The sequence below is a fragment of the Passer domesticus genome, chromosome 1 (genome assembly GCF_036417665.1).
Source record: "Passer domesticus isolate bPasDom1 chromosome 1, bPasDom1.hap1, whole genome shotgun sequence".
In the NCBI taxonomy this organism is placed as follows: domain Eukaryota; kingdom Metazoa; phylum Chordata; class Aves; order Passeriformes; family Passeridae; genus Passer; species Passer domesticus.
Window position 1 is genome coordinate 2234365 of NC_087474.1, and position 12215 is coordinate 2246579.

A 12215-nucleotide genomic window follows, 5' to 3' on the forward strand; every position below is an offset into this window, starting at 1 on the left:
AACGGGGCAGAGCTGATGCATCCCAACCACCTGCCTGTAAAACAAGGATTTCCTCTGGGGATTGTGCGCCAGGGAATCACTTCTGGATGGTTGCACTGAACTCAGGGCAGAGTCAGGAGCACAGCACAAAGGGCTGCAAGGCTCCACAGGACAAGGGAAGGCTGCTCACAAACAGTGCACCTGGTTTCTGCTCAGCATGAAAAGGAAAGGAAATCCCTCAGGAAGGGATTTCCAGCCTGACTTTGCAGAGCTATTGCTGTACAGAGAGAAAGCTTTGCTGATCTTGGTCTGTGGCAGCAGAAATTGCAGATCCAAACCCATCCTCTCTTCTCCCAGCACTGGCAAACATCAATTTTGTGGCAGTCTCTGGCCCCAATTCCTCCCTTAAAGGGGTAGTGGCATGTCACAAACCTGAGGTGGATCATGGTCAGCAGTTGGATCTCATAATCCCCGAGATCTTTCCAACCTTAATGATTCTATGGTTTTATTTATTTATTTTGTTTATTTATTTTATGGTTTTATTTCTCCATGCACATGGGCAGCAGCTGGGTTTTGGCAAATTCTCCTTCTCTTCCTGGGTAGCAGATCAATTCTTTGCTCCTGGCTGAGGGATATTTGCTTATTTTGAGCATTTCCTACCACTCTTGGAATTTTTGGTTTTACCTAGAGAAAAGACCTTTTTGTGCAGCATTTTGAGTGCATGACAGTAATGTCTTGCAGCCAGGGATACCCTGTGGCACTGGAAGAGAGCTGGATGCACCGTCCTGTCCTTAAAATTAAATAAAAGCATTTTTCCACTGCCTGGGCTTGCTATTGTTGCCTAAAGTGGGTAAGTTTAAAGCAGATATTTCCAGGAGAGGTGCAGTTTGATTACTGATGATTCCATTGTTCTTCTTTGACAGTGGCACATTTGGAAAACAGCCCTTCCTGACTTTTGGAGACCTTATTCCATGCAGCACTTGGTAATGGGTCTCCACCTTCCTGACTGATAAAATTCAGCCTCAGAGAGGCTGGTTTAATGCTGGAATATAAAATCCTATTTTATGTAAGATATCTTACCCTTTAGATGACAGGCACAGGGCAGAGATGAGCCATTACATCTCTAGAATTTATTTTTTTTTCCATAAAGAGCAGAGCTCACGATGTGTCACTGTTGAAAGACTAACATGGGGCTATTTTTAGAACAGACATTTTCAAGAGAAAAAGATGAATTACATCACTGCTTTTGCTACCCTCTCTTCTTCCACAGGCTCATTTACAGATTATTTCCTTGTCTTTCCTCAGGGATCTTGCTCTGCTCATGTCCGCAGCAGATGTGGCAGTGAGATGGTTTTTCCCTTGATTTTGTGGCTTCTCTCTTGTTCCTCTCTTTAGACTTGCATCAGGGATGTGCTGTTTGCTTTTCCCATGAAAATCCCTCCCTTTCCACTTGTGTTTCCAATGGCTGAACTCTGGGAAGGGCTCTGCCTTCAGCCAACGAGGCATTGGGCTCTTGACCCCTCCTGACAAACTCTTGCACCCCAACACATTTGTTCTTCTCTGCAGATTCCTCACAGCCAATAAGAAAATTTAATTTTGATTATTGTAACCGTTTCCTTGAGAATGGGGCCTGTCCTAGACCTGCTCAAGGGCTTTCAAGAGGAAGAGGCAAAGAGAAGGGACACAAGGGTGGGGACAAGAAGGATGAGAAACAACCCTGCCAGGCTTTTTCCTTGTGCCCATATTTTACTTTTGGGTAATGTTAGTCCTGATAAAAATATCTTTCTCTTCGTTTTTAGGTGGGTCAATTGGTCACTACATCAGTTTTATGACCCATCTATAAAAATACAGTTCAGGTGCTGGAGGCAGTAATTAGCTCAGAGCTGAATCTGCACTAAATATACATATATCATTCACCTTAGTAGCAGTAACTCATCCATAGCTCCTGAAATTTGTCAGTCTGGATCAGCTGATAAATTTATCAACCTCAATAAGAGCAGCTTAGTTGGACAGGAATTGTTCTGAGTTTTTGAGGTACACACACACACTCAGCACACATCCATGATCAGCCTCCTGTGAATGTAACAAAATTCTATTAAAAAAAAAAGCAATCATTCCACAGAAATGCCAGCACAAGCCTCCCTTGCTTTCTTCAGTAGGGCTATGGTTTGTTGCAGGTTTGGGATTGGGTTCGGGAAGGATTTAGACCAAAGAATTACAAAGGAGCATGTGAGTGATTGATACCCCACCTACCACAGTGGAGAACACTGGAGTCTCACAGCCCCAGTCACAAGAATCCCCCATCCTCTGTACAGAATCATGGAATAATTTGAGTTGGAAGGGACCTTTTAAAGGTTCCATCCATGTATGAGCTGTCCTGTGTCTGGACAGAACCCCTGTGCAGACCCTGCAGCCCCCGTTCCTCCCTTGTACCCATAAACTCTTCCTGAAGGGTGGAAGCTTTGGGGCAGGGCACCAAGTCCTCTCTAAGTCAGATTAAAGACATATTGAAGGCATCCCATGCAATCCTGGTCAGTGATGCAGCTCCTGGCATTATTTATGGAGTTGGGGCAGTGCATCCAGCAAAAATGTGGGCTCAGATTTGCCTCAATCCATCAATCATGAAACCTTGAGACCTCAAAATCCTCCTTTAAGGCACTTTGGTGCTGTTACCTGGGCTACCCCCAGCCCTGCAGCAGGAAGAGATTTATGCTGAGATTCCTGCAAGTGTCTTCCATAGAAGACTGATAAAAACTCATTTTCCCAGTGACAGATTTATCCAGCACTTTTGTTTTATGCTGCCCAGAAGACACGACCTGTGGAAGGGCTGCTGACTGACTGGTGCTGCATTTGCACACAGCAAGAGCTGATCTTCTCCCCAGCCTGGTCAGAGAGACTTTCTTGACCTTATTTAATCTATTTTCATAGATCCAACTCATGACCTGGAAGATGGGACAGCACTGGGCAGGTATTGCCTGCTTTGGAGATGCTGAAATTAAGAATTTCCAGCACAGGGACTGGCCCAACCCTAAATGTCCATAACTATAGTTCCACTTTAAACACTCATAATCATAATTAAATTCAGGAATACATCACTTTTGAGCTCTTACCACCCCACCCCTTCTGTTGAGACATCCACTTAAATCAAAGCTTAATGAAATCTGTAGTAATGATCCAATAACCAAATGATTGCTCTGCTTGTAAGGCTACACAATGTGATTAATTCCCCATCTCACTATCATGGCACTGGAATTCATGTGTCAAATTCCCAATAATTTTATAATATAATTGCTCTGTCCATGACTTAACATGGCCCATTGATCTCTGTGCATGTGGCATGGAGATGTCAGGATGGACTTGGTTTCCAAACACGTATTTTCAATTTTCACGGGGTTTTTCTCTGCTCTTAACTTAACATTTAGTTCACAAAATCAGAGAATCATTTGGTTTGGAAAAGACTTTTATTATCATTGAGTTCTACTGTAAATCCAGCACTGCCAAGGCCACCACTAAACTGTGTCTCTGAGAGAGAGAAAGAGAAAGAAAAAGAAAAAAGAAAGAGAAAGAAAAAGAGAAAGAAAAAAGAAAGGGAAAGGGAAAGAGAAAGAAAAAGAGAAAGAAAAAGAAAAGAAAAAGAAACAACTTTATGCTAACTTAGGCTTAGCACACCCAACCTGTTGTGCAACAGCAACAAAAAAGCAAATTAAAAACAAACAAGCTAGACTGCCTGGTAAAAAGCCATCACTTTAATTTCTTCCCTCAGTTTAATTGCAGTTGTAGACCAGGTTCAAACAGGTGGGCTATAAAAAAGCTCCACAAAGTTTATGTTTGATAATCAAAGTGAATTGTCTTCAAAACCTGAAATGAGAAAACTCCTCCTAAATCAATTGGGTGCCTTTGACTCCTGCCCTCCCTCCCTGTCATGGGCTGTGACAAGCAGGGAATTTCCAACAATAAACTGCTGCACTAGTAGGTGGCTCTGCAGGTTTTCCTGGGAGATACACAGAAATTTAGGATGTTAGGAACAATATCTGTGAATGAAGAAATGTGATTCAAGAAATTCTTAAAAGGCCATCTTGACAGAAGCAAAGTGGCTCACGATGGAAGTACGTGGACTCCAGTCTGAAAGTCTCTGTGAAAGCAATTTGTGACCTATCAGGACTTATGAAAAATAAAAGACCTTCATGGGAATGGTAATCTTATGTCTTGATAATGAACCTTTCAGAGGCTTCAACTCTTAAGTGTAAAAATGTATTATTAACAGTGCAGACAGATCAATTTAAGTGGATTCATGGTCACTGCCTGCCTCAGGCACATTAAGAAGAGGTCCCAAACCCACATTTTCCCTGTTAACTTCCTGCTCTGCATCCATGGTACCCCAGAAACATTATGCAAGAGTACTCTAAAGCCTTGCTAGTGGCTAATTAATTCCATTTATCTTATCCTGCTTTCCTTCAGGTCACAATCCATCACATTTTCATGCACCCATCATAGCCCCAAGAGCACGCCCTGCAATACTTGCCTCATGTCAGCTGTCATTGGGCAATTTATGAAGCCATTATAAACTGGATTTGTGTCTGGGCTCGTGGATTTGTTACCACTCCATAAAGCAGAAATGCCATTCCCAGATGGATGAGCTGGGCTGTACAGCCTGACCCAGGCACACCCCCTGCCTGAGCCAGGTAAGGCTTTCCTGCTCCCATCAAAACTGTGCAGCAATGGAGACATCAGAAAGAAGCTTTTGGATCAGTCTATTTCTATCTATTTCTATTTCTATTTCTATTTCTATTTCTATTTCTATTTCTATTTCTATTTCTATTTCTATTTCTATTTCTATTTTTTCTATTTCTATTATTTCTATTTCTATTTCTAGTTATTTCTTTCCTGTGCCTTTTCCATCTGCAACAAGGTCATGCCACTGATGAACCTGCATGGAGCATTGTGTCCCTCATTAGAGAATAATTTCTGCAGAAAGAGCTCAGTCCAAAGTCATATGAAATCCAAAGTCCCAGGACTTAATTTAAAGCAAATTTAAACTCGTCTTTTCTCTGTACTTTCACCTTCTCAGTTCCAGCTGAAAATGGCATTTATAGCAACAGAATCCCAGAATGTTTTGGGTTGGAAACCTTAAAGATCAACCAGTGCCACCCCATGCCATGGGCAGGGACACCTTCCACTGTCCCAGGGTGCTCCAAGCCCTGTCCAACCTGACTTTGGACACTTTTAGGGATGAGGTGAGGATTTACAAGGAAATGAGACAGCTTCTGTTTCATGTGCAAAGCATGGCAGGAGCAGATCCTGCAGTGATTAAAATAAATGGAGTTGCACCAGTAAATTTTGTATTAAAACAAATGGAGTTGCACCTGTAAATTCTGTAGTAAAATAAATGGAGTTGTACCACTTTACACTGATGAAAAATGTGGTGCACATGGCTTCTCTTCCTGCCTTGCCCACTTCCCATGCAGGCTTCCTCAAATCCAGCACTGGATTCAGGATTCAGGAAGAAACTCTTCTGCTTTCCCTCACACAAGAAGCAACTTTAAGCCCCATGACTGTGATCCTCAAGGCTATTTAAGAATGTCTCTTTACTGATTTTAACAGGGGTTATGTAACTGTCAGTCTTGAAGGACTCAGCCTTTCTATTTTGTCTCTTAGGAATTCCTGTTTGATTTTTGGGAGCAGTCTTGTGAGTATTTCCAAGATGCTGATTATCTCTGGCTGGTCTAACCTGGATGTCAGATGACTCAGAGTTGAGTTCAGGTGTAAAAATAGAATTATCTTGCTAAATGGGTTAACTGTGCCTATTTTGTGCTCATCAATCACAGGATAAAGGCACTCATGAGCACATCTGCAGTGACAAGCCAAGTCAAGCACAAGGCAGTAACTCAAAAGAGAAGGATGTTGGGGTTTTAATAAAGCCCTTCCTCACACTTTTCCCATTTTTCCTCCTTTTTGGTGTGTTGGTGCCAGCCCATAATGGTGGCACTGCTGTGTCCAGGATTACAGAATCACTTCAGTAAAGAAAATTCCTCCTCCAGAGCTCTGCCAGTCTGACCTTCATTTCCTTCTGCCTCCATTCCAGGGTTATTTCCTTCTGCCTCCATTCCTGGGTTATCTCCTTCTTCCTTAATTTCTGGGTTATTCCCTTCTGCCTCCATTCCAGGGTTATTCCCTTCAGCCTCCATTCCAGGGTTATTCCCTTCAGCCTCCATTCCTGGGTTGTTTCCTTCTGCCTCTATTCCTTTTTTTTTTTTTTTTTTTTTTTTTCCTTCTGCCTCCCTTTCTTCCCTTTGCTTTCTTTCTGTTGTTTTGCATGATTTACAGGACCTTTCTCTAGGGCTTGTTTGGGGTTTGTTTTGTTCTTTTTTGCCCTTCCCCTCTGTTTTGCTGTAAACCTTAGATTGTAGCAGTGATCATCAGATATCACCCAAGGAAACAGCTGACTCTCTAATATTTGTTTTGCTTTAACACAAGTGCATAAAAAAACCTTCTACTGTTCCATTTCTCCATCAGCCTGCAAATTGTGGTGCTCCCACATGGAGCTGAGTAGCCTCACTGCTGGAAATGAAAATGTATCTGTCTTCAACTTCCATAAATAAAATTCATTTAGGGGCCTGTAGCTGTTATCAGTTTGTCCTGGGGGAATTACAGTAAAAAAGCACCAATTTTTCACTCTGAAAATATGAGATATGCATGTAAATTCTCAACTGCTGAACTCCCCCTCTCCTTTGCAAATAATAATTTTTGTGTTGGAATTTTTTTTTCTTTTACTGGAATAATACAAAAGGGAAAAGATAAATGATGTGATCTCCCTTGGCTGAATCTCCAGCAAGGGCAAACTTGCAGAGCTCAGATAAAAATGTCAGCCTGAATTTAATCTGTAGATTTTGATCTTTGTTTACAGCAAACTGTTGGCTTTGTCTTCAGCAGGGCTGGAAATGTAAGTGGTTCATCATTATTATGCCATCCAGATATGACAGTAATGAAACTATATCAAAACCTGTCCTTAAACCCACAAAAAAAATTAAATAAAACCACTATTGAAGTGTTCAGTTCAATCCTTCTGCCACATTTGTTGTTTTGACTGTTGTTTTTTACAGGGTGTTCCCGAGGGAGAGAAGGAAAAGGGAGGAAATTGTGGGAACTCCAAGAGGGAAGGGCAATAAACCTAAATAAATCAGTGAGGAAAACTAAAACTTCTATTGAGGACTCTTGAGTCTGGGAGGGGAAAAACAAACAGACAGACAAACAAACAAGCAAACAAACAAACCGAACCAAAAAACCAAAAAAAAAACAAACCAGAAAAAAATGAAGGCAAATCCAGATCTTAAAAATTTTTCACACACAGTGAACAATTTGCAGATGTAACAAAACCACGTGCAGTGAGTTTTCCATCAGAATTTACCAATTAGTGAGACAGAACATAACCTGAGTGAGTCAAAACCAATACTGAGGCAGTCAAATTGAAGAATTATTGAAGAATTATTGAAGAATTATTGAAGAATTATTGAAGAATTATTGAAGAATTATTGAAGAATTATTGAAGAACTCAGGGTGGGTGGTTCCACAGAGCCCTCTGAGCCTGATCATCTCCACATCCAAGTGCTTAAAGCCCCAGCTGACAAACACACTTCAGCAGATGCCTGCTTTTAATCCACTTAAGCCAACAGGATGATTCAGTTACACATAATTACAATTAAAAAGCTACATAAATACTCTATGAGAGAGAGAGAGAGGAAGTGGGATTTTTCTTCTCATGGTACCTTGAGCAGAATGTTGTGTCTGTGCATGGCTATCATACCCCTCTAGAAAATTCCCTGCAGGGTTTTGTTTCTTACTGGAAAATCCCACAAAAATCCACTTTTGGAAGAGGTCTGTCTAAGGATTCTCTATGAGCTTTAGTATACGTCTCTGTTTATTTGGTGAGAGTTCTTCTCTATTTGACTTCTTATAATATGTATTGTGAATATGTTAAGATTGTGGTGGTAATATATTTGCAGTCATAAGGTACTAGATCGTATTTACTAAAAGTGTTTTTTAATAGTTGCTTGAAGTAGAGAGAGCTTAAGATGCTCTCTTTAATTGTTTGTCTCAAATCTTTAGTTATGTCATGTGTCAGTGGTACATAATTGGGATTTGTATTTTGTTTGCCATATTTTATTGGTATGGCTATTATTTGTGTTGGTATCATGTCAAAATCTCCTCCCTTTAATTTTTTTTTCTTTCTAATTTCTGCTTAATTGGTAGAATTTGGAATGTCTCTTGAAGGATCTTTTGTATTATTATTTGAGCTGACTCTTGGAATACAAGGAAATAGGACTAATTCTCTGTTTGTATTCTGTGGGTTGGTGTCTTGCAAAGATGCTCCTTCTTCAGGCTTTGAGGCTGTATTCCTTCCTTCATTCACTGTGCCTAGACACAAATCTTAACAGTCTGGGACACCTGGGAGGAGGAGAAGGAGTGAGGGATGTTTACAAAGCCACCAGTGCTGTTTCCTTGTAGGAAATAGGAAAACAAGGAAATAAGTTTCCTTGTGGTGTGGGACAAGCGGCCTTGTACAGGTTCTGGGTTAAAGATCATTTAAACCTGCTCCATTTGTTCACAAAAACAAGCTCTGCTTGTCAGCTCAGGGTTTCTGCCCAATAAAAACAGGTTGATTTTTTTCACCCAAGCAGCAAGACTTTTCTGTGCCCCAGGAGTGAGTTTATCCATAAAGCAGGACCAAGGACCACACATCACTCTGCAAACATCACCCAGTGCTGGCTCACACCATCACTCAGTGATGCTCATCACATATACTTTTATATTTGGGCTGCACTGGCCCTGAAATGCTTACAGCCACCTTCTCAGGCACTGTGGCCCATAGAAATGCTCAATAAATTAATTTTTCAGGGTGTTTGTTCATGTTGAACTCAGTAGCAATCCAAGCCTCTTTGAGTTTAAAATGGTGGAGAGTTAACACCACACCTAAAGTGTCCCAAACTAGGTAAAATGAAGGAAAAATGCAGTAAAGCCTATTAAAAAATGGGTTTTTTTATTACATATACATCTTCTTGTGTTGAAATTCCTACTTGATTGAAGAATTGATGCATTAATCAATGTGTCAAAGTGGAGAGCTTAAGGTGTTTTTGTGTGGCTAGAGCACAAAACATAATTTAAAGTCTTCTTACTGCAGCAGGTAATATCAAATTGAGGACTTTGTTGCCTTCATCAGAAATGCCGGGAGAGGTTTCTATTCATTTGGATTTTATAGTCCTAAATCTGTTCTGTCTTTACCCTTTCATTCCCTAAAGGAACTAAGTGTGGTACTTCCTCATCTAATGTAACACTTTTATTGCTTTGGGTTTGCCCTGTTCTAAACCAGAGTAGTAGTGAGAGCATTCAGCAAATTGTTTGTTCAGATTTCTCCCCAGACTGAAGGAGCTCAAGGCCACATCCGTTACACACACAGCCTTCAGTGAATTGTGTATAAAATTCTGACCATATGAATTAGCACCAGGTCTCCCAAGCCAAGCTTTATCCTGCAAGTTCAAAGCACAAACTTAAGCCAACCTAACCTAACCCAACCAACCCACAGGAACACAATGGATTTTATAACAATTTTTCCTAACAGATGAATGTTAGAAGAGGAATTTGTGTCAGTGTTTTTAGACTGTGACCTAAAAACTTGTCGAAAATGCTGGTTCAAGACTGGTGCAGATTTTGCAAGGGGGATGCTCAGCCTAATGTGGTGGAGACAGATTTTTCCCACACAAATTTATAACTGTTATACATCATCCAGCCATTCACCCTGTGCTGGCAATTAACTCAAAAATCTTCTGATGGGTAGAAACGCAAAAATGTTGTAGCCATGGGGCTACCTGAAAGTGCAGGTATTCTGGATTCTGCAGGAAAATTCTGTATTTACACCCAGAAATGTTTCTGCATGAATGAGAAGCAAACATTTCTCACTCAGCTCTCTGCAGCTGTGCCTCAGTCCTGATCCAGCAGAATCCAGTGCAAACTCCCACAGGGATCAGAGATGGGATCACACTCCATGGCCTGTCCTGGCTTGGCTGCTCTGCCAATTGGCATTGACAATTAATCTGTATCAATTTATTCCAGCTTCCATGTCTTTCTACCCATTCATAGACCTTCACAAGAAAATTCCATTCCAAGAATCCAGATCCTAGTGAATCACAGAGAGGAAGGAGCACACAGGGAAAGGGATCATGCTGCACACATTTCTTGGGAAAAGCTGAGAGGAGGCTGCTCTGGGTTTCAGCTGAGAAAAGCTCAAGCAGAAAGGTCATTATAACAGCAGGGACAGGATTCAGGGTAAGGATACAGGAAAGCCAGCAAGCAAGGAAAAAAGTGGATGGATGGAAAAGAAAAGATAATCTTTTTTTCTGGTGGTGCATGACATAAAAAACAGGTCCAGAGCTATCAGCAAGCAACTCATCTAATGCTCTGAATTTACTATGGAGGGTTCCCTTTTTTATTTTTTTTTTCCCCCTGGATAACTTCTGATCACATCTCTTCATTTTGGTGATTTCAATTTCCTGCCTAAATTTATTCATGACTGGTGTCCTCTTACGTCAGTGTTGCCTGTAGATAAACAGCCCTTCTCCCTCCTTAATGTTTGCTCCAGCTGATAACACTGAGTTTGAAAGGCAAAAAAATAACCCAGCTCCTTTATTCCCCTAATTTATCATCCCAGTAGGGAAATCTCACAGTTGCAGACAGCGAGCGTGGGATACTGATTCAGATGAAAAATGGATGATGATGTCTGCACAGAGATTTCCTGCCTGAAGTCCTGCAGGGATCTGGTCACTGGAGCCCAGAGAATCACCCACATGTAGCTGCCTTCTCCCAAAGGATTGAACAGCATTCCAGACTCCAGGGAACAGATTAATTAGAGCCACTATCTATGGATGCACATAACACACACAGCTCATGTGGAAGTACTTATCCCATAGATAACTAAAATTAGTTATGTGAATTTGGATCTGACTTCCATCCTCATGGAAGGAAAAGGTTTTACTGAATCCCTAAACAAAATCCCTAAAATCCTTTGACCAGGATATCCAAGAAATTAGCATGTGGCTGGGAGATGGACACAGGACTGACAGGAGCCCCAAAATCCTGTACAACCTCATTGTGAGTTTGACCTGATAAAATCCTTAAGGTTTGAAAACAATTCTAAGACCATCAAGTCCAACTTCAGAAAGGACCAGATATAAAATATAAATATATACATGTTGGACTCTGACAATCAATTTATTCCTTCTCCATATAAGTCAAATGGCAGCAAGTATGGATTTTTTTTTCCTTTTAAATGAGAGGAGGATTTGAAATCTTCCCAAAGTACCACCTCACATGCATTTGCAAGGTAATTTTTGCATTTCTTAAGAGGGGCAACAAAATGAGGTGGAAATTTTGAGGCTACTTACTGAGCTCACGAAGCAGTGCTCGGACTCCCCACTTTCAAACAGGATGACATCCTTGATGAAGACTGCGATGGCTCTCATGATGAAGGACATGAAGAGGTGCATGTGAATGTAGTTTCGAGTACAGTGTAGTTTTCTGTTGGAAAGAAATGAAACATTTCTGAATAGCAAATCTTCTCAAAAGCATTATTTTTATATTTACACATTTTTTCCTACCATGACAGAGAGTCCCAATTAAACATTAGAAACCCTGAGACAGGCTCTGATGAGCATCACCACAAATCCACTTAAGCCTCCTTAATTCCACAGAACGTGGCAATTCATGTATCTGCAGCAGTACTGCTGCTTTTTCAATCCTCAGAAAAACAGGAAAAAAATACAGGATGACAGAAAACATGTCCGTCCCACTGCTCTCCACTGGAAAAGAAATGTTTTTGACTGAGCAGACTGAGCTCATTATAAAGGGCTTTTTTTTCTACAGAATGTTTCTGCTGCTATAATTCTTTTCAAAGTGAAACGTCTCTTCAAGCAGGCAAATAAATTCTTAGCATCTGTTGCCAGAATTAACACATATTACAGATTTTCTGGAATAATATGAACTATATTTTCACGTAAAAATTACTGGTTGTTAATGATACTGAGAACTACACCAGAGTGTTTCTGTCCCTTGCCTGCTAATATTTTGAAGACGAATTCTGATCTCAGAGGAAATTTTTTTCAAGAGAGGATTTCCATCAGCCAAAGTGAAAGGCCTGATAGCCTGGAAATGGGTACTTTGTACAGACACCAGAACCACACCAGACCTCA

At 40.9% G+C, this 12215-nt stretch overlaps 1 protein-coding gene across 6 annotated transcripts in view; it reads right to left on the reverse strand.

Moving 5' to 3' along the window:
- VIPR1 (vasoactive intestinal peptide receptor 1) overlaps positions 1 to 12215 on the reverse strand; it is a 108912-nt gene that overhangs the window by 25314 nt on the left and 71383 nt on the right. For all 6 annotated transcript variants that reach the window (XM_064419319.1, XM_064419340.1, XM_064419566.1 and 3 more), the window contains one exon: positions 11412 to 11544. In XM_064419319.1, coding sequence (XP_064275389.1) covers positions 11412 to 11544 — 133 coding nt within the window. The remainder of the gene's footprint in view (positions 1 to 11411; positions 11545 to 12215) is intronic.